Source organism: Equus quagga, chromosome 5 (genome assembly GCF_021613505.1).
Source record: "Equus quagga isolate Etosha38 chromosome 5, UCLA_HA_Equagga_1.0, whole genome shotgun sequence".
Classification (NCBI taxonomy): domain Eukaryota; kingdom Metazoa; phylum Chordata; class Mammalia; order Perissodactyla; family Equidae; genus Equus; species Equus quagga.
This window is the reverse complement of record NC_060271.1, coordinates 39,065,648-39,083,050: the sequence shown is the minus strand read 5'-3', so window position 1 is coordinate 39,083,050 and position 17,403 is coordinate 39,065,648. Positions and strand designations below refer to the sequence as shown.

At 52.5% G+C, this 17,403-nt stretch overlaps 1 protein-coding gene across 3 annotated transcripts in view; it reads right to left on the bottom strand.

The window, feature by feature from the left end:
- Positions 1 to 3,088: 3,088 nt before the first annotated feature.
- Positions 3,089 to 17,403, bottom strand: part of LRRC38 (leucine rich repeat containing 38) — a 33,441-nt gene continuing 19,126 nt past the window's right edge. Inside the window, exons 1-3 of one of the 3 annotated variants that reach the window (XR_006888778.1) lie at positions 10,644 to 10,747; positions 10,285 to 10,432; positions 4,428 to 4,562 (exon numbers count right to left, since the gene is read on the bottom strand). Coding sequence is in view for 1 of the 3 variants with exons in the window: in XM_046662818.1 (XP_046518774.1) it covers positions 4,309 to 4,562 (254 nt within the window). In the remaining 2 variants the exon portion in view is untranslated. Of the gene's footprint in view, positions 4,563 to 10,284; positions 10,433 to 10,643; positions 10,748 to 17,403 lie in introns of those variants that run through there. The other 2 variants (XR_006888779.1, XM_046662818.1) reach the window with 2 other exon arrangements.

The following is a 17,403-nucleotide window of genomic DNA, read 5'->3' as shown; positions in this document are numbered from 1 at the left end:
TAAAGCGGAAGTGATAACGGTACCTGCCTGTGATGGTTTATGTGTCAAGTTGGCTTGGCCATGGTGCCCAGATGTATGGTCAAACCTTATTCTGGATGTTTCTATGAGGATGTTTTTAGATGAGATTAACATTTAAACAAGTGGACTTTGAGTAAAGCAGACTGCCCTCCCTAATGTGGGTGGGCCTCATCCAATCAGTTGAAGGCCTTAATGGACCAAAAGACTGAGCTCCCCCAAGCAGGAGGAAACTGTGCGGCAGACGGCCTCCAGATGTGAGCTGCAACATCAGCGCTTCCCTGGCTCTCCAGTCTGCCAGCCCACCCCGCAGATTTTGGACTTCTGAGCCTCCACAATCACATGAGCCAATTCCTCAAAATAAATCTCTTTCTACAGTTTATATGTATATTTCTCTGGAGAACCCTGACACCTACACTGCCTTCCAGGGTTCAGGAGTTGCATAATGGGCGTGGTTCAGCGTCTAGCACAGAGAGTGCCCTCGACACACATGAGCTATTATCATAACTGGGAGGACAGGCTTTGGAATCTGTTCCAACAGCCGCGAGCCTGTTCTGGCTGTGCTGCATCCTGTCATCTACTCACCCTCTCTGAGCCTTGGTTTCCTCCTCTACAAAACTGGGATAGAGCGGCTCTCGCCTGGAGTCGTGGGGATGCTTCAGCAGAGCTCGGGTCTGTAGAGTTTCTGGTACGGTGCCTGGAATTCACTGGTTTGCTCTTTCAACAAATATGCATATTGGCTGTGCCACTCCTGTGTGCCAGGTACTGCTCCAAACACCAGGGACACAAACGGTTGGGTTCCTGCCCTTGGGGAACTCGCGTGCGAGCCCAGAGAGGTGGCCGATAACCACGTGAACAACAAGCGGGATGATTTCACACCGTGGCACGTACTGTGCAGAAAATAACATGGGACAGTGTGATGAGAGTGACTCTGGGGGCGTGACAAATGACACCAAATGACACAGTGGAGATTCTGGTGCAGAGCAGGCCCTCAACTGGCATGCGGCATTGTCCTTGTTGTTAATAATCGCTGGAGACCCTATGGCAAGCAGGGAGCACTAAATCATCGCCTACTGTTTGTGCGATGCCACTTCTCAAAGGGCATTTGCCCGGCTGAGCTGTGGCTCCTGGTCAGTGTGTTTTCTCGGGCTTGATGGCAGATGTCCCTCACGTCCTCAACGTCCCCAGTGTTTCACTGGGACTTTATATCCAGGCAGTGACTATTTCAACTGGCACTGTTTTAAAGCTCTTCTTCCCCAGAATCGTGCTTGTTCCCAAACTCTGGGGTGCGGCCGACAGAAATGATGGTTGACTGGCACCCAGCAAGCCCTGGGTCACCCCCTCCCCCACTCACTCGTTCATTCCGTAAATGACCACTGGCCCCTACACTGTGCAGGGCTTGTGCCTTCTGAGCAAACAGCTGAGCCCACTGGCCAGATTGAATCACTTGAGATGGACGGAAGGAATAAAATAAACTCATTAAGAGGGAATGCATTCCCCGGAACCCACTAGGACAAGGATCTGGCGCTATTTCCACAGCCTGGGGCACCATCTCCCCGAGATTCTCAGAGAAACGCATTGTGACTTTGGCGGGGCCCAGCTGGATCCAGGGCTTTAATTGTGTCCCCAGTAGGATGGTCCTGGGAGTGGGGATGGGAGACTGACAACAGGCAGCACTTCCCACCCTATACAAGGCTCAGTGCAGTCTGTGGCCAGGCTGGGCAGGTGCTGGCCTTAGACTGTTTTGTGTCGCAAACTCCAGCCTCTGAGCCCTTGGCCCTCCTCCGTGATCTTTTCTATCTTCCCTCCTGTGGCCCCATGTCAGGGAAGTTCTCGCCTGACTGAATATCTTCATTCATAATAAGGTGCAAATAATGGCTGGAACTTCAGACAGGAGTTCGAGCAGCATCTAGCGGGTCATGACGAGCAATTTCCATTTGCCCCTATTGTTGCCTCAAGGGAAGCGTTATCTGCACTGAAGGTGGAGCCCACGGAGGTGGCCCCTTGGGTGCTGAGGTTGCCATGGAGTCTGGGAAGACGCTGCCCGCTTCTCCACCTGCCTGGTGACTCCGTGAGAGGTCAGCCCCTCTGAGCCCGAGGTCTCCGCCACTGGAGCCCACAAGGCTGGGGGCTAGAAGGGGTGACGGAGAGTCTCCTCAAGGACAGAGGGTAAGGAGAGAAAGAGAGTGGAAGAGGAGGAAAGGAGGGAGGGAAGGAGGTGGCAGGGAGGTGAGAGCAGGAGGCAGGATGCAGTTTGAAGCTGGCCAATCAGAGCCCTTCCCCGAGGTGATGGCTGATTTTCTGCGTCAACTTGACTGGGTCACGGGGTGCCCAAATGGCTGGTTAAACATTATTTCTGGGTGTGTCTGTGAGGGTGCTTCTGGATGAGATTAGCATTCGAATCTGTAGATCGAGGAGAGCCACCTGGGTGGGCACCATCCAACCTGCTGGAGGCCCGAACAGAACGAAAAGATGGGGGGAGGGGGAATTCACTTTCTCTCTGCCCGACTGCTGGATCTGGGTCTTCTGTCCTCAAACTGGAACTTAACCATTGGCTCTCCCAGTTCTCAGGCCTTCGGACTCAGAGTGGGACTATATTACCTGCTTTCCTTGGGTCTCCAGCCGGCCAACCGCAGATCACGGGACCTCTCAGCTGCCATGATCATGTGAACCAATTTCTTATAAGCTCTCGCTCTCTCTCTCCCTCTCTTTCTCTTTCTCTCTCCCTCTCCCTCCCTCCCTCTCTAGAATATACATATCTCCTACTGGTTTTGTTTCTCTAGAGAACTCTGGCCAATACACCCAACTACCCACTCTGGAGTGGCTCCGACCAGTTACTCTGGGTCACAGGACCTCATTTATTTCCTTCATGGTGCTTATCACTACCTGTGATGGGATTTGTTCACTTGTCTGTTTTATGTTCCCCCCATAAGAAGACGAGCCCCAGGCGAGCAGAGGCCCTGCCTGTCTTATTCAGTGCATATCTGCAGCGTCTGGACCAGTGCCTGACACTTAGCAAGCACTCAGATAACCCTTCTGGAAGCAAAGATGGAAGGGAGCAAAGAAGGAAGGAAACATAAGGGATGTATTACGAGAAATGATGGAGAGTTGATTCCCGGAAATATCCCAGGAGCCTCCCCCAAGCCGCTGGTCTGGGCATCAGTCCCCAGCGAGGTCCAACGCGGCTAACTCCTGCCATCTTGCATTAACCCGCTGGGCGCATGACGCTGTTTGTCTCACATTGTCTCTGAACCAAAGAGCTGCGTTCCACAGCCTGGAAAACACTGCCTGTCACAGCCTGTGCGCCAAAGAAATGTCACATAGCCCCCAAGGCCGCCGATGGAGGGTTCTCTGAGGCCAAGTCCTAGTTCGTATGTTTTCTTTTTTTTAACATTTTGGTGGGCTGACGCAACCTGCTTTTTGGAATCCTGGCCTCCAGGAAAGTTTCCTGCAAGTTCTGGAGACGACACGTCTGGAACGGTGCCAGCACAGGGAACAGCAGGCCTCATGTGGATGAGGAGGGACTCCGAACGGGTGGGAGGTGAGGGGCTGCGGGACGGGAGGGGAAGTGACTTGGTTGTCCCTCAGAGGGAAGAGCAGACGGCATCGGGATTGTACAGAACGCCCCTCCTTCCTCCACGAGTTGCCAGCATTAGGAGAAGGATCAGGGTTTGAGTTCTGTCAACGGAAGTTTTCCCAACTCTGTCACCAACATGTAACAGCAAACGTCCTTCGGCCACTTCTTAGCTTCTTCCTCGGCGCCGTTTTAGCCAGACGTGGGTTTGTTCTTTGCGTAACATCCCAAGGTTGCGGAAGCCTGTTCCAGAGGAGCAGAAGTCCTGCTTCCAGGGAGGGGGACCCACACTTGAGTCCCCGCTGTCTGAGCTGCTGCCACTTGGCAGGAAGGAGATGCTGCCAGGTCTCCCAGAACAGGTCAGAGAACGGACGGCACAAAATCATCTTTGTGGGCGAGCTGAGGTCTGCATGTGCCCTGGGCTGGTTTTCACCTGTCGACTAGGAAGCGGGACTCAGCCATCTTCTCCCCACACACCCCTCCCGCCGAGAGCCGGCTCTCCTCCAGGGATCCTTCCTGGGCCGCTCCACTCTGGATTCCAAACTCTGAGAGCGGAGCTCCCAGCAGGCGCGCCCGGGGTGCAGGGCACGGAGCAGGTGCGGCTCTGTGCTCTGGGCACTGTGGGTGGCCGGTTCTTCTCCCCTCTCAGCACGTCCCTCTCTTCTTGGAGGGGAGCCGATGGCTTGGGTTCTGGAAAGTGAGGAATGGGAGGGGGCGGCTCAGTCATCCTCGTCGTCCTCTTCATCCTCGGGGTCTTTGTTGGGGGTGCACCTCTGGAAGCATTGCACCACGGTGGCCAGAAAGAAGCTGGAGATGATGGCAGCGATGGACACGGCCACGCCGGAGAAGATGATGATAAACAGGTCTGTGAGTGAGAGGCTGAACTTGCACTCGCTGAAGCTGGCCTCCGACAGCTCGTGCAGGAACACCCTCCTGTTCTCCACGGGCAGGGAGCACTGGATCTCGTCGAGGCCTGCGGAGAAGGCGGGCAGGGCGAGAGAGAGGGTTAGGCTGCCGCACAGGTGGCCCACAAGCTCGCAAGGCAAGTGCTGACGCACAGCGGAGGGGGAGCAGCCCCCAAACGGGAAAACAGTTGATTTAAAGTCTCAGAGTCATCCCCACGGGAGAATTCAGAATGCTGGTCTCCCTTGATTGACTTTAAGGCACAGTACTCTGATTTTGAATTGCTCAGGGTGGTGACAGAAGGGGAGCATGATCTTTTTTTGGGTTTGGAAGCTTGGTGGACCTTAATCCAGGCCTGGGGAAGACCCAGCCTTGAGGGGGGGCGCGGGGGAGATGCAGCGGGATGGGGCAGTGCCAATGGATGGCCCTGCAGTTGCTCACACTGTTTCCTAACTTGGACACCATCCTCCTCCTCATCGCCCTCAGGACGACGCCGTCCAGAGGATCAGCAGCCTTGTGGAAACTCCACTCCCCTCGAAGGGCCTTCCCTTGACAGGAGCGGGGAGAATAAGGCTCTGTCTGAAGGTGGCCCTCAAACGGTAGTCACCGAAGCTCACATGGAGCCCCCGGGTGCTTCAGAACCACCCGCAGACTGTATGAAAATGCAGATTCCCAGGCACCACCCCTGGAGACTCAGATTCAGCAGGTCTTGGGGGGGACCCCAAACTCTGCATTTTTAAAAAGCATTTTTAATAACCAGGTGACTCTGGTGCTATTGCTCCAGGAGGCACACCTGAGGAGCATTATCTTCTGGTTGTCTGAGGGCTGAGAGCTTCTGGAACGCTCACCCCTGCTATGACCAAAGGTGCCCTCGTAAACTTGGTTTTGTATATTGGAGTTCTCTTTAAGATTTCACTGGAAGAGTGTTTGGCTAATTTAAAAAGAAGTGTCAAATCTTTTTGTCTAGAAAACTGTCACATCCGAGTACATGTTGAGAAAGTGCTTTATGACAATAATAAATGCTATCCAGAACCTACCGTAGGCCAGGCACTGTTCTAAGCACTTCACACATAACAATTCATTTAGTCCTCATAACAATTCCATGAGGTCCTAATGTCATCCCCATTTCACAGATGAGGACACAGACTCAGAGAGGTGAAGTAACTTGCCCAAAGCTGCACAGCCAGTAAGTGGCTGAGTCTGGACTCCAACTGCAGCAATCCGGCTCCAGAGGCCTGGCCTGTAGCCAAGGGTATGTGAGGCTGGGAGGAAAGCCAGGAAGAGTAGAGCCAGGGACACAGGAAGTGACGCCATCTTCCTGTGGCTGCCACCAAGTGGAGTGGTGGCAGTGACAGAAGCTGTCAGTCACCTGGTGGTGAGGGACACGTTCCTAGTGTGATGGGTTTATAACATTTTAGAGAGACCAGATGACCGCTCCCTTATCGGAACGCGGTTCCTCCGGGGTGCCCCATCTGCCACTCGGTGAAGCAAGGGGCGGCTGCAAGCACTGCAGATGGGCGAGCTCTACACCCTCCATTGACTTAGTGAGCCCGAGGCAAGAGAAACTGAGCAACTTGAGGATGGCTCTCCATGCACTCACTCATTCATTCAACACGCATTTACTGAGTACTTAGCCTGGGTCAAGGGACCGGTGAGGAGCAAAGCAAAAAGGCCCCACCCACGGTGAGTGCAAATTCCAGTTGGAGAGACAGACCCTCATTCGCGCATTCAACAGATGTTTGATGAGTATCTACTATCTGCGGCCCTGGGGATACAGCACGAACAAAGCAAGGCCTTGCCCCAGTGCAGCGTACTTTTTAGACGATAAATGAGCGGATCAAGAAATACGTAGAATGTTGAAGACGAAACGTCAGGGTGAAATGATGGAGCGTCCGGGGTGGTCAGGAGGTATGGCTTCAGCTCGGATCTGAAGGGCTGAGCTGGAAGCAGCCGCGGACGAGCAGTCCAGGCAGAGAAGATAGAGAGTTGGAAAGAGCTCAGCGTTTGGGGACACGGCGTAGCCAGGGCAGCAGCGAGAGCCAAGGGGAATTTAGGACCAGCCAAGGTGGAGAGATGGGCACATGGGGAGAGGCAGCGCCTGACAGCCAGGGGCTCCGAGTGCCCATCATGAAGAGAGGCCCCACCTCCACCACCAACCCTGTTATGGACTCGGTTGTGTCCCCATGCAGACGCCCAAATCGGTGTTGAAGCCCAACGTCCACTATGACCGTGCTGGAAGACAGGGTCTTGAGGGACGTGACTAAGGTTAGATGGGGTCAGAGGGTGGGACCCTGATCTGATAGGACTGGTATCCTTATAAGAAGAGGAGGAGACACCAGGAGTGGGTGCACAGGGGAAAGGCCCTGTGGGGACACAGAGAGAAGGTGGCTGTCTGCAAGCTGGGAAGAGGTCTCACCAGAAGCCAACCCTCCCAGCCCTTGATCTTGGACCTTCCAGCCTCCAGACTGTGAGAAATAAACGTCTGCTGTTCAGCCATCCAGCCTGTGGTATTTTTTTATGGCAGCCTGAGCTGACTAATACAAACCCTCGTTGGACATGAACAAGTTGTAGGCTTGTGTTAGTGTTAACCCACAAAAGACCGTTTATTACCAAGCATAATCTACACATCCTGACTGACACACAATACGAACGATAGACCAAATCAAGTTACTGCCTCGATTTTACAAACTTCAGACACAAGAAAATGCATGATATTCAAATGCATAAAGAGCTCAGATCTGCTTCTGATCTGGAAGAAGAGAGAAAAACAAAACAGTAGTGACTAACACTCTTGTTGCACTTACTACGTATGTGCAAACACTGCTCTAAGAGCTACGCACATGTTAACTCAATTCCCACAACAGCCTTCTGAGGCAGGTACTATTACGATTATTACTATTAGTGCTATTATTTTGCCCATTTGTGGCGGAGAAAGCTGAAGCACAGAGAGTCCATGCAGCTTGACTTTGGCAACACAGCTTCACAAAGCTGTAAAGACACCATTTTGACATTAAGCTCAATAGCCTTCAATCTCTGCTTGCCTTTGGCTTCCTTCCAACTCTCAGCAAAACCTTCAATTGTTCTTTTTTAGTGCTTTAATGATTTCAAAAAGCTGGCCCTCAACCCACCTCCAGAATTATCTGAAACCCAGGAGGATTTCTTCACACTTTGCTGATCAGTGGCTTCTATCCCGCAAAGAGCAGTCCTGCTAGGAGGTTGCTGTGCAACCCTGCCACCACCCTTTGGGCCACCACCCCTTGCGCCTTTGTCTATATTTCCTTCTCCAGCTCAGAACCAGAAGCTTCCTCCTTCCTTCTGTCCTGGCCCATCCTTTATATAGTCTACAGCCAACCCACTGATGCTCTCCTCCTCATGGGAACCGTTGCCTAGCAACCAGACTCACATTCCGCCGTCCCTAAGTCAGTACCCACTTACAGACCCAAGGAATCAGCTGGACCACTGCTCTGCAGGTTTCCCCGGTTTACACTTGACTATGGTTTTTGACTTTCTTTTTCTTAAAGAAGCCAAACTTCTGCTTACTTCTGAGCATTTTAAATGCATTTCAACAGAACAGGAGAACTTTAAGATAGACTTATATTCTGGTTCCCTTGCAGACACTGTGTTTTCTTCAATGGAAAAGTGGAAAAATCAGTTGACCTGCCTGTCTTTAACATCCTTCCCCCCACCAGCCACAGATGTTATGAAAATAAACAGGACGGACACCAACGCACTACATGAAGGACAGGCAGTTCCTAAATCCCAGATAATATTTGCAATCCTCCAACCCATAACAGGCCATCAGGACCTAGAGAAACTTCCTAGAAGTCTTTTTCCTCGGTGAGCTGTACTAACTGGAAACAACCACAATAAAACGACACAAGCCTACAGGGCCTGCCGTTCAAACCCAACCTTTGCTGGCCGTGGCTCCTTGAGTCGATTCTGATTTCTACAATGCTCTTTGTGCCTTGAGATTAGGCTTGGCATTTTTACAAAGTGACGCTTTTAGAAAATGTCATCTCACATTTCTCTGTGGCTAGAGGAAACGGGCTTTTTTGAAAAAAGCCACACACCAGCCCACCAGGGGTGGGCGACTCTGGAACCATGCTCGATGGAGCTATCACGATAAGACGCGCTGACTTAATGGGTTTTCGTTGCTCACAAAGGGCAGAGAAATAAGAAGAGCTGGACAAAGAGAGTCAGCCAGGGAGAGGGCCAGCAGAGGGAGGCAGGGCATTGCGACCAGAGCGCTCTAAAGATACACACAAGGCCAACAGCAGAATCCTGGAGTTGGGGTCCTCTGACTTTGGGGTCCCCTCTTCTCTCCTGCAGCATCTTCCTTTAGATCATAGTTTCTCAACCTCGGCACTGTTGACATTTGGGGTCAGATAACTGCTTGATGTGGGGGCTGTCCTGTGCACAGCTGGCTGTTGATCAGCATCCCTGCCTTTACCCACGAGATGCCGGCAGGACCCCCACCCAGTGTGACATCAGAAATGTCTCCAGACAGTGCCACAGGTCCCGGGAGGCGGGGCAGGGAAGGAGACAGAGCCCCCGGTTGAGAACCACGGCTTCAGACTAGAACACTTGCCTGGGTAGGTACCTTCGAAGGCAGGGCTGCTCGTAGTTTCTGAACAGACTTCTAGTTGTGAAACAGCTCTTTTTGACTCATGCGTTAAACAAAACGGAGGAAGGGCTTTATGGTAGAGACAAAAAGAGAGAGAGAGAAAAGGAAGGAAGGAAGGAAGCAAGAGAAAAAGGGAGAGAAAGACGCAGTCCTGGCCTCGAGGAACTTAGGCCCAAGAGGAGCAGCATCAGGACACACACACAAACAACGATATTTTAAGAAGTGAGAAGTTGCATAAGAAAAGTCCAGAGAAAGCCCAGGGGAGCTGAGAGGAGAGAGGAGGAACCCAGGAGCGGGCCGGCGGTGGCAGGGGGAGGAAGGATGGGCACGGGGAGGTGAGGACGGGGCGCCCGTGATGTCCCTACTTGACTGGAATCTTCTCCCTTCTTTCCTGAGCCCCATCTCCCCAGCTGTCTGAGTTAAGAATAGCCAACGAAAGCCAGGAATTACGCGGCTCTTTGTGTGTGCCGGCGGGCGCCACTCTTAGGGCTTCACACGTATTAGCCCGTTTAATCCTCAGGCCAACCCTATGAGGAGCCTACTATAATTATCCCATTTTACAGAGGATCAGACTGAGGCACAGAGATGCCAAATGACTTGCCCAAGGCTGCACAGTCAGGAAATGATGGAGCTGAGACTGACCCCAGCCACTCCACTGTTCCATCCAGTCTCCCAGGCAGGGAGACCCGAGGCTGCCCTGGCCCCCCCACCCCCCGACTCCGCGCCTCAGGACAAGTTCCTTCCAGGCGCAGTGTCTTTTAAAGAGATGCCGTAGAACCCTCCAGCTACCCTCCTGGTCCCCAGGCCCTGAGCTGGACAGACTCGGAAGGTCCCGCTGCCAGCACAGCCTCTGGACGCCCGTGTCAGGAGAAGGGCTCCGTGGATGCTCTGAAATGCAGACGAGAAGGGACGCCCTCCGTGAGTAGCCGGAGAATCACTGCCAGGAATGGAGAATTTGGATTAAGAGATCAAAAGTGGCAGCCACGAGCCACACTCAGGCTGCAATGTGTTTTTGCGTGTGAAGGCAGCGGTGGTGGTCTTTTATTTTAAGAATCTGAAAAGACATTTAACTCAGGAGAGAGGGCAGCACTGTCACATGGAGACCATCGTCAGGCTGCTGTAATGAGACAGGACACCTGCTGTGGGTCTGCTCACTCATCCGTGTCACCTGGCCGGCCCCAAGCATTTGAGTGTGCGTCCCCCGGGGCAGTGTGCTTCCGCCTGTCCTGTGTCCTGGAGGCAGCCGGGACGTGGAAGATCTCTCGGGAGCCTGGAGTCTGGAGCTGTGGTCCTCAGGCTTTTGAATTTTACATAATCTTAATAAAAAAATTTTAAAAAAAGAAATAGAGGAGACGGACATAGGACTGCAGTTTATAATTCTGCCCCGTTAGGACGTTAAGCGCGAGCACACACACACACATCCCATCATCGTTTTATAAAAGAGAGAACATTTGTCCACCATTAAAACTAAGAAGGGCACGATATGATTAAATAGCGGTAAATACATTTGGCCTTCAGAAAACTTACCGCAAAGCCCTCATTGCTCTCATTTCATGACGGGCCTGTGCGTGCCTGGGCAAAACGAGCGAGTACCATCTGCATCCCTACGCTCCCTCCCATGGCAACAAGTGCCCGGGGCTTCCTTATTCTTCAAGACTAGAGGTCGGAAAACAACAGCTCCAGGGCCGACTCCCCCTTTCCTCCCCTTCCCGCTCGTCTGCGTAAGTGAAGTCTTATTGGAACACAGCCAGGCCCATCAGTGACGCATTATCTAGGGCTGCTTCTGTGCTGCAATGGCAGGTTTGAGTAGTTGCAAAGGATTACATGATGCACCAGGCCTAAAATAGTCACTATCTGGCCCTTTACAGGAAGTCTGCCACCTGCTGCTCAAAGCGACTCAGGAAACGCCTCCTCTGGGAAGCCTGCCCTGAATGCTTCCTGTGTTTTCCCTGCCCCTGAGTGGAGCCTCTCCTTCCTGGCCTCCCCCCACCTCTTCCAACAAGGTCAGCTCTTCCACAGGGGGGCCTGGGTCTCCCACGTCTGCACCCACAGCTCCCAGCTCAGAGCCTGGCACTCAGAACACGAACATCGCAAAAACCGAGAAAATCCAGAACAAGTCAGGAGTGTCCAGGTGAGAAGGCTCCTGCGTGCAGTTCCTGCCGGGTCCTCAGGTGGGCTGCGGGTCTGTAAGCCAGGACTGGCTTGTCAAAAGCCCATCAGAAACCGCTCCCCATTTGCGATGAGCTACAGGGCATCCACTCAACATGCAATCTGTTGAGTAGACAAAATCTTTCACACTCGGGGTCCGTAAACATGAATGCAACAGATTCTTAGTGGCAACAATGTTGGGAGCTGTCAATTTTTGTGATTTCTCTCCCTTCTTCAGCGAAGTGCACCCCAGATGTGAAGAACTCTTCCTATTTATTACAGATGATTTCTGAAATCACAAGAGTAATAGCTGGTGGGTTCAACAGATAACACGGTTCCCGCCCGGGTCTAGACTGAAAGATGGGGAGGCATGGGAGTCAGAGGACAGAGGTTAGAGTGTCAGCTTCGTTACTGAGAAAACTGCCGGAGCCTCATTTCTACCCCACAGACGGCCCAATTCTCCCTACAGCAGACAGAATGAGGCTTTTACAGAAAAACTTACATCCCATCATTCCTCTGCTCAACACCCCTCCCTGCCAAGGTTGCTTGTTTTTCTCAAAGTGAAACCCACAATCCTTGCTATCTTCCCTGAGAACCCCTCCCCTCCACTTTGCTTGCTTTCTCAAATACCCGGAGCACGGGCCTACCTCAGGACCTTTGCACCTGTTCCCTCTGCCTGGCTCTATTCTTCCGTTTCTTAAGGTCTGTGCTCACATGTCACTTTATCTGAGAGGCCTCCCCATGCCCTCATCATTCTCCATCCCCCGCTGGCTTTATTCTTCTCTATAACACTCAGCACCAAGTCACTCATTATGCATGTATTTATCTGTTTCTTTCCTGCTTCCCTGCCCCTCCCCAAAGGTCAGACTTTCTGTTTTGTTTCCTGCTCTACTTCCAGTACCGAGAACTTTCAAACAATATTTTTGAGTGAATGTTAGCAAATTGGCTAACCCGCCTCGTAGCCTTACCACGGGCCAGGAATCCTCCCGGGCATCGCCTACACTCCTTCACTCCACAGAGCAGACTCTCCGGCTGGTACTGGGATGACCCTGGTTCGCAGATAGGAAACTGAACAGTTAGGATACCTGCTTAAGGTTATCCAGCTAAGAAGTGGTGGACCCAGGACGTGGAACCAGGCACTCTGACTCCAGGCCCTGTGCTGTTAGCCATCACCCTGTTGCCTTAAAAACGCTTGCAGAGGTTATTGTGGGGGCAATGAAGACCCAGCAGGTCCTAGAATTACGCCAAAGCTGCACAGTAAATGTGTAAACCCGGTTTGGAACCCATGAGACCTCCAGCGGTGGCCCAAGCCCAGAGTACTCAGTGGAAAGAACACAGAAGGTCACGCTGTAGGGTGTGGGTGTTTATTGGTTTCCCAGGGCTGCCGTGACAAATGACCACAGACTGCGCAACTTAAGACAAATGTATTCGCTCACAGTTCCGGAGGCCAGAAGTCTGAAACGAAAGTGCCAGCAGGGCCGGGCTCCTTCTCAAGGCTCCAGGGGAGAGCCCTTCCTGGCCTCTTCCAGTTCTGGCGGCTCCTGGCGTTCCTTGGCTTGTGGCAGCATCGCTCCAGTCTCTGCCTCTGTCTTCACACGGCCTCCTGCTCTGCATCTCTTTCAAATCTCCCTCTGTCTTTCTCTTGTCATTTTGGATTCAGGGCCCATCCTAAATCCAGGATGATCTCATTTCTAGATCCCTAATTACGTCTGCAAAGCCTCTTTTTCCAGATAAGGTCACATTCACAGGTTCCAGGGGTTGGGACCTGGACACATCCTTTTGGAGGACCCATTTGACCCCCTACAGGTGTCTCCGGGGTAACAGTCATTCGCTGCCCTGTGGCTTCCCCCTCCATCTCTCCTCTTTGGAGGCAACTCTCAGACTTCTCTTTGGGCAATCACCTCTCACCCCTGGGGTACCTCTGTCTTGGTGCGACTTTCTTAAAATGCATGACCCTTCTCTGGCTGGGGCTCAGCATATGACCCACCCTGGGCCAGTCTCTCTGGCCCAATATACTGGATCTTGAGGGGATGGACCAAAAAGATGGCTGAAGCCAACTCAGTCCAGCACCCCACCCTGGACAAATCGCCCCATTGATTGGTTTCCGCTTTCTAGACTCCCAGAGCGGCCTCATTCTTGCCGGAGCCTGCTGCCCTCAGCCTTCTCTTCAGTTCTGCAGATTCCCTGACCTCCCTGCAGTGGTCCCTTCCTCGCTTCCCTTGGCCAGGGCTGGCTTCTGTCATTTACACTCAAGAGGACCACGGATTATAGGAAAGCAGTTCAAGGACGAGCTGCACACTTGTCCTGTCTGCCTGTCCCACAGCCACAGGCCATCTCACTCTGCCCAGATGTCCTACAAATGTGCCTGGCGGTTCCAGGGGCTTAAGGGAGTGGGAGGGATTTAGGACAGCTCACCTCCCCTCTTAGGGAGACAACTCCGTGAACGGGCACACCTGATGGGAAGCTGGGCTCCTTCCTTCTGTCCTGTTCTGGATCTTCCTCCATCCCATATTCACCTTCCACCAAAGTGGGTTCCATTCTGGCTTAGGGAGAATGGACCACTGCTCCTTCCCTTTACAACACCTCTTCCTTCTCCACAGGGCACATGGAGCAGAGACGGGCCTCCTTCCTTGTGCAGGGCGGCTCAGCTCCCGGCCTGCTGCCACCCTTCCAGGCTCTCTCTCCTTGACTGATGACTTCTCCCCAGCAGCTGACACCTGAGCTGGAGAGGGTGAAGGGCTGCCATTCTCCCGAAATAGATGGTGACACAGCGGATGGTAGATTGAGATTAATCTCTCACCCCTTGCCAGCAAACAGGCCTGCAGCCAGAGGATCTCTTGGGGCCTTTCCCCTGATCTGGCCTCCCAGGAACTGCCCAACCCAGATCAGCGACAGGCTCTCCTAAGCACTCTTTGTCATTAAAACTCTATTTTTGTTTACCTAACTCCACTTATTATACAAAGCCTGTGTACGCAGTGAAACAATAGAAATAAACAAAAAGGAGGAGGATAAAAGAGCCCATAAATGCATGTTTAACACGTTGGCTTACACCTTTCTGGATTTTTCTGCGTGTACGTGTATATAAATCCTCTAAGCAGAAATATACTCTGCCACTCCATTGGATCACCATACTGGGAACATCTTTCTAGCCAATCAGATATCACTTGTAAGGGAGGATACTTTATTATGTAAATGAGCAGCGATTTACTTGTCCAATCCCAGGAGGTTTCCAGTTTTTTTCTCATTAGAAGCAAAGTTGCTATGAGCGTCAGTGTACACGTTTTTTTTTTTTTTTAAATCATTTGGCGCTTTGTTTTTTTTTTTTAAAGATTTTATTTTTTCCTTTTTCTCCCCAAAGCCCCCCAGTACACAGTTGTATATTCTTTGTTGTGGGTCCTTCTAGTTGTGGCACGTGGGATGCTGCCTCAGCGTGGTTTGATGAGCTGTGCCATGTCCGCGCCCAGGATTCGAACCAACGAAACACTGGGCCGCCTGCAGCGGAGCGCGCGAACTTAACCACTCGGCCACGGGGCCAGCCCCCGTGTACACATTCTTAATTATTTCCCCAAGACACATTCCCAGAAGGTGAGGACCGTGTGAGAATCCTGGAACTCGTGCCCACGATGGATTTTGTCACTTTTTAGCTTTGCCAACCTGACAAGCCATCAAAGAGCGTATTGTTGATTTAATTTCCATTTCTCCGATTGCCAGCAGACATGAACATTGTATGGTGTGCTCATTGGCCATTTGGAGTTGTTCTTTTGTGAACTGCCTGCCTGAGACCTGTGCCAAGAGCTTTGCAAGTCTTATCAAGGTGTGAGAAGGTCCTAGTGACAAGGAGCACCGGAGAGAGAGGGTGGTTGATCCCTCTGACATCTGTTAGTCACTCTCCCAGCCATCTCTCCCCTTTATTTTACAGACGGGAGGCCCAGAGACGTTAGGCAGCTTGTCTAAGGTCACACAGAGTCTGGAGGGAATCCAGGTCTCTGGACTCCCTGTTTAGTGCACTTTCCAGGCACCGGGTTCTTAGTTCACTATCAGCACCTGGAGAAGATGCGGGTACCATGGCCACTGCTGCAGCTGCTCGGTGCTGCAAAGAAGACCCACGAGGGGCATCCGAGGGGGCGTTGAGGATGGCGCTGCAAGGCTTGCTCCTGCTTCTTGGGGGCAGGCTGCCGGGGAACACAGACTCCGGTTTCCTACGCTGCTGACTTTTGTTCCCCCGTCCCTGCCTCACAGGGGCAAACTCCCAGCTGTCCTCCGTGGCTCACGGCAGATCTTCCAGTTAAGCGCTCAGCTGATGCCACCAGAGAAAGACGCATCAGAGCCTCGGGTCCAGGGCTCCTGCTTGGCCCTGGTGCCACAGAGCGCGTCCTAGAGAAGGAGCGGCGCAGAAGAGTGGGTCCCGCACCAGAGCTGCGACTCGTGTCTGCTCGCCCACACTTCAGCCTGACTCCCACCCCTGAACCTCAGGACGCTGACATCAGTCCCACGCATAAGAATGGAAAATCGACTGACCCGTGATGCAATTTTCCCAACCTGTCCTCCCTCCGGTAAGAAATGAGCAGAGATGATCCCTGAGGGCTGAAACTTTTATCTTCTAGGAGGCATGCATGCATTTCCATTGCCACCCCCACCATCACCATCACTGCCATCATCTCAACCATCACTCCATTGCTACTTCCACCACCTCCGCCTTGTCTACCACCTCCACTGTGAAGTCCATCTCCCCCATGTCCACCACCTCCACTGTGATGTCCACCTCTCCCATGTCCACCACCTCCATCATGATGTCCACCTCCCGCATGTCCACCACCTCCACCATGACGTCCACCTCCCGCATGTCCACCACCTCCATCATGACGTCCACCTCCCGCATGTCCACCACCTCCATCATGATGTCCACCTCCCGCATGTCCACCATCTCCACCATGATGCCCACCTCCACCATTTCTACCACCGCCACTGGTGCCACCTCAATCATCAGTAACAGACATTTGCTCTGAGTTGGGCCCTGGGCCGAGTGCTGGGGATACCAACCTGCATCTAGTTATTATTGATGATCTGGTTAGAGGGAACCTTCTGGCCAGGCCTGTGTGAGGAAGTCTAAGACCGCCCCTGTGAGTCTGGTCCCTCCGGGTGCTCACGGCGATCAGTGCTCCCGGCGATCAGTGCTCCCTGCTGCCTTGGAGTGCTCAGAGACACCCACTGTGGCTCCCCGCCTTGACCCGCCCTCCTGAGCACCCACTGTCCCAAGTTAATCTCTAATGGGGGCTCACTGGCCAGCTGGAAGAAGCCATATGTTGAGTGTCTCGGGGGTGATGAGGGGCGTGCATGTTAAGAGGGCCGTCCCCAATTACACTGTTGAGATGACATTCTACAGGGACGTAACATTTACTGAAACTACTAGTATTTACCAGGAACTATGGCAAGTACTTTGCCATCATCATGTCATTGATCCTCTTTCACAATAGCCCTTTAGAGCAGTGGTTCTCGACTGGAGGTGACTTTGTCCCTCAGCGGGCACTTGGTGATGTCTGCAGATACTTTTGGTTGTCACAGCTGGGTGAGGTGCCACCGGCATCTCATGGGAGGAAGACAGGGACGCTGCTCGCCATGCTACAGTGCACAGGACAGCCCCCAGGGCAAAGAATTAGCCAGCTCCTAACGTCAACGGTGCCGAGTCCGAGATGCTCTGCTTTGGGGTATTTTTTTCCTGGTCTCATTTTTTTAAAAAAACTTTTAATTCTGGTAAAATACACATACCATAAAATTGACCATCCTAACCATTCCCAAGTGTCCAGTTCGGTGGCATTAAGCACATTGACGTTGTTGTGCAGCCATCTCCCCCTCCAGCTCCAGAACTCTTTGCATCCTGCAAAACTGAGACTCTGTCCCCATTAAACACTAACCCTCCATCCCACCCGCCCTCCCTCCAGCCCCTGCCACACCATCGTCCTCTGTCTCTATGAATTTGGCTCCTCTAAGGGGCCTCAGATAAGTGGGATCATACAGTATTTTGTCCTTTCGTGACTGGCTTATCTCACTTAGCATAATGGCCTCAAGTTTCATCCATGTTGTAGCGGGTGGCAGAACTTCCTTCCTTTCAAGGCTGAATAATACCCCATTGTGTGGATGG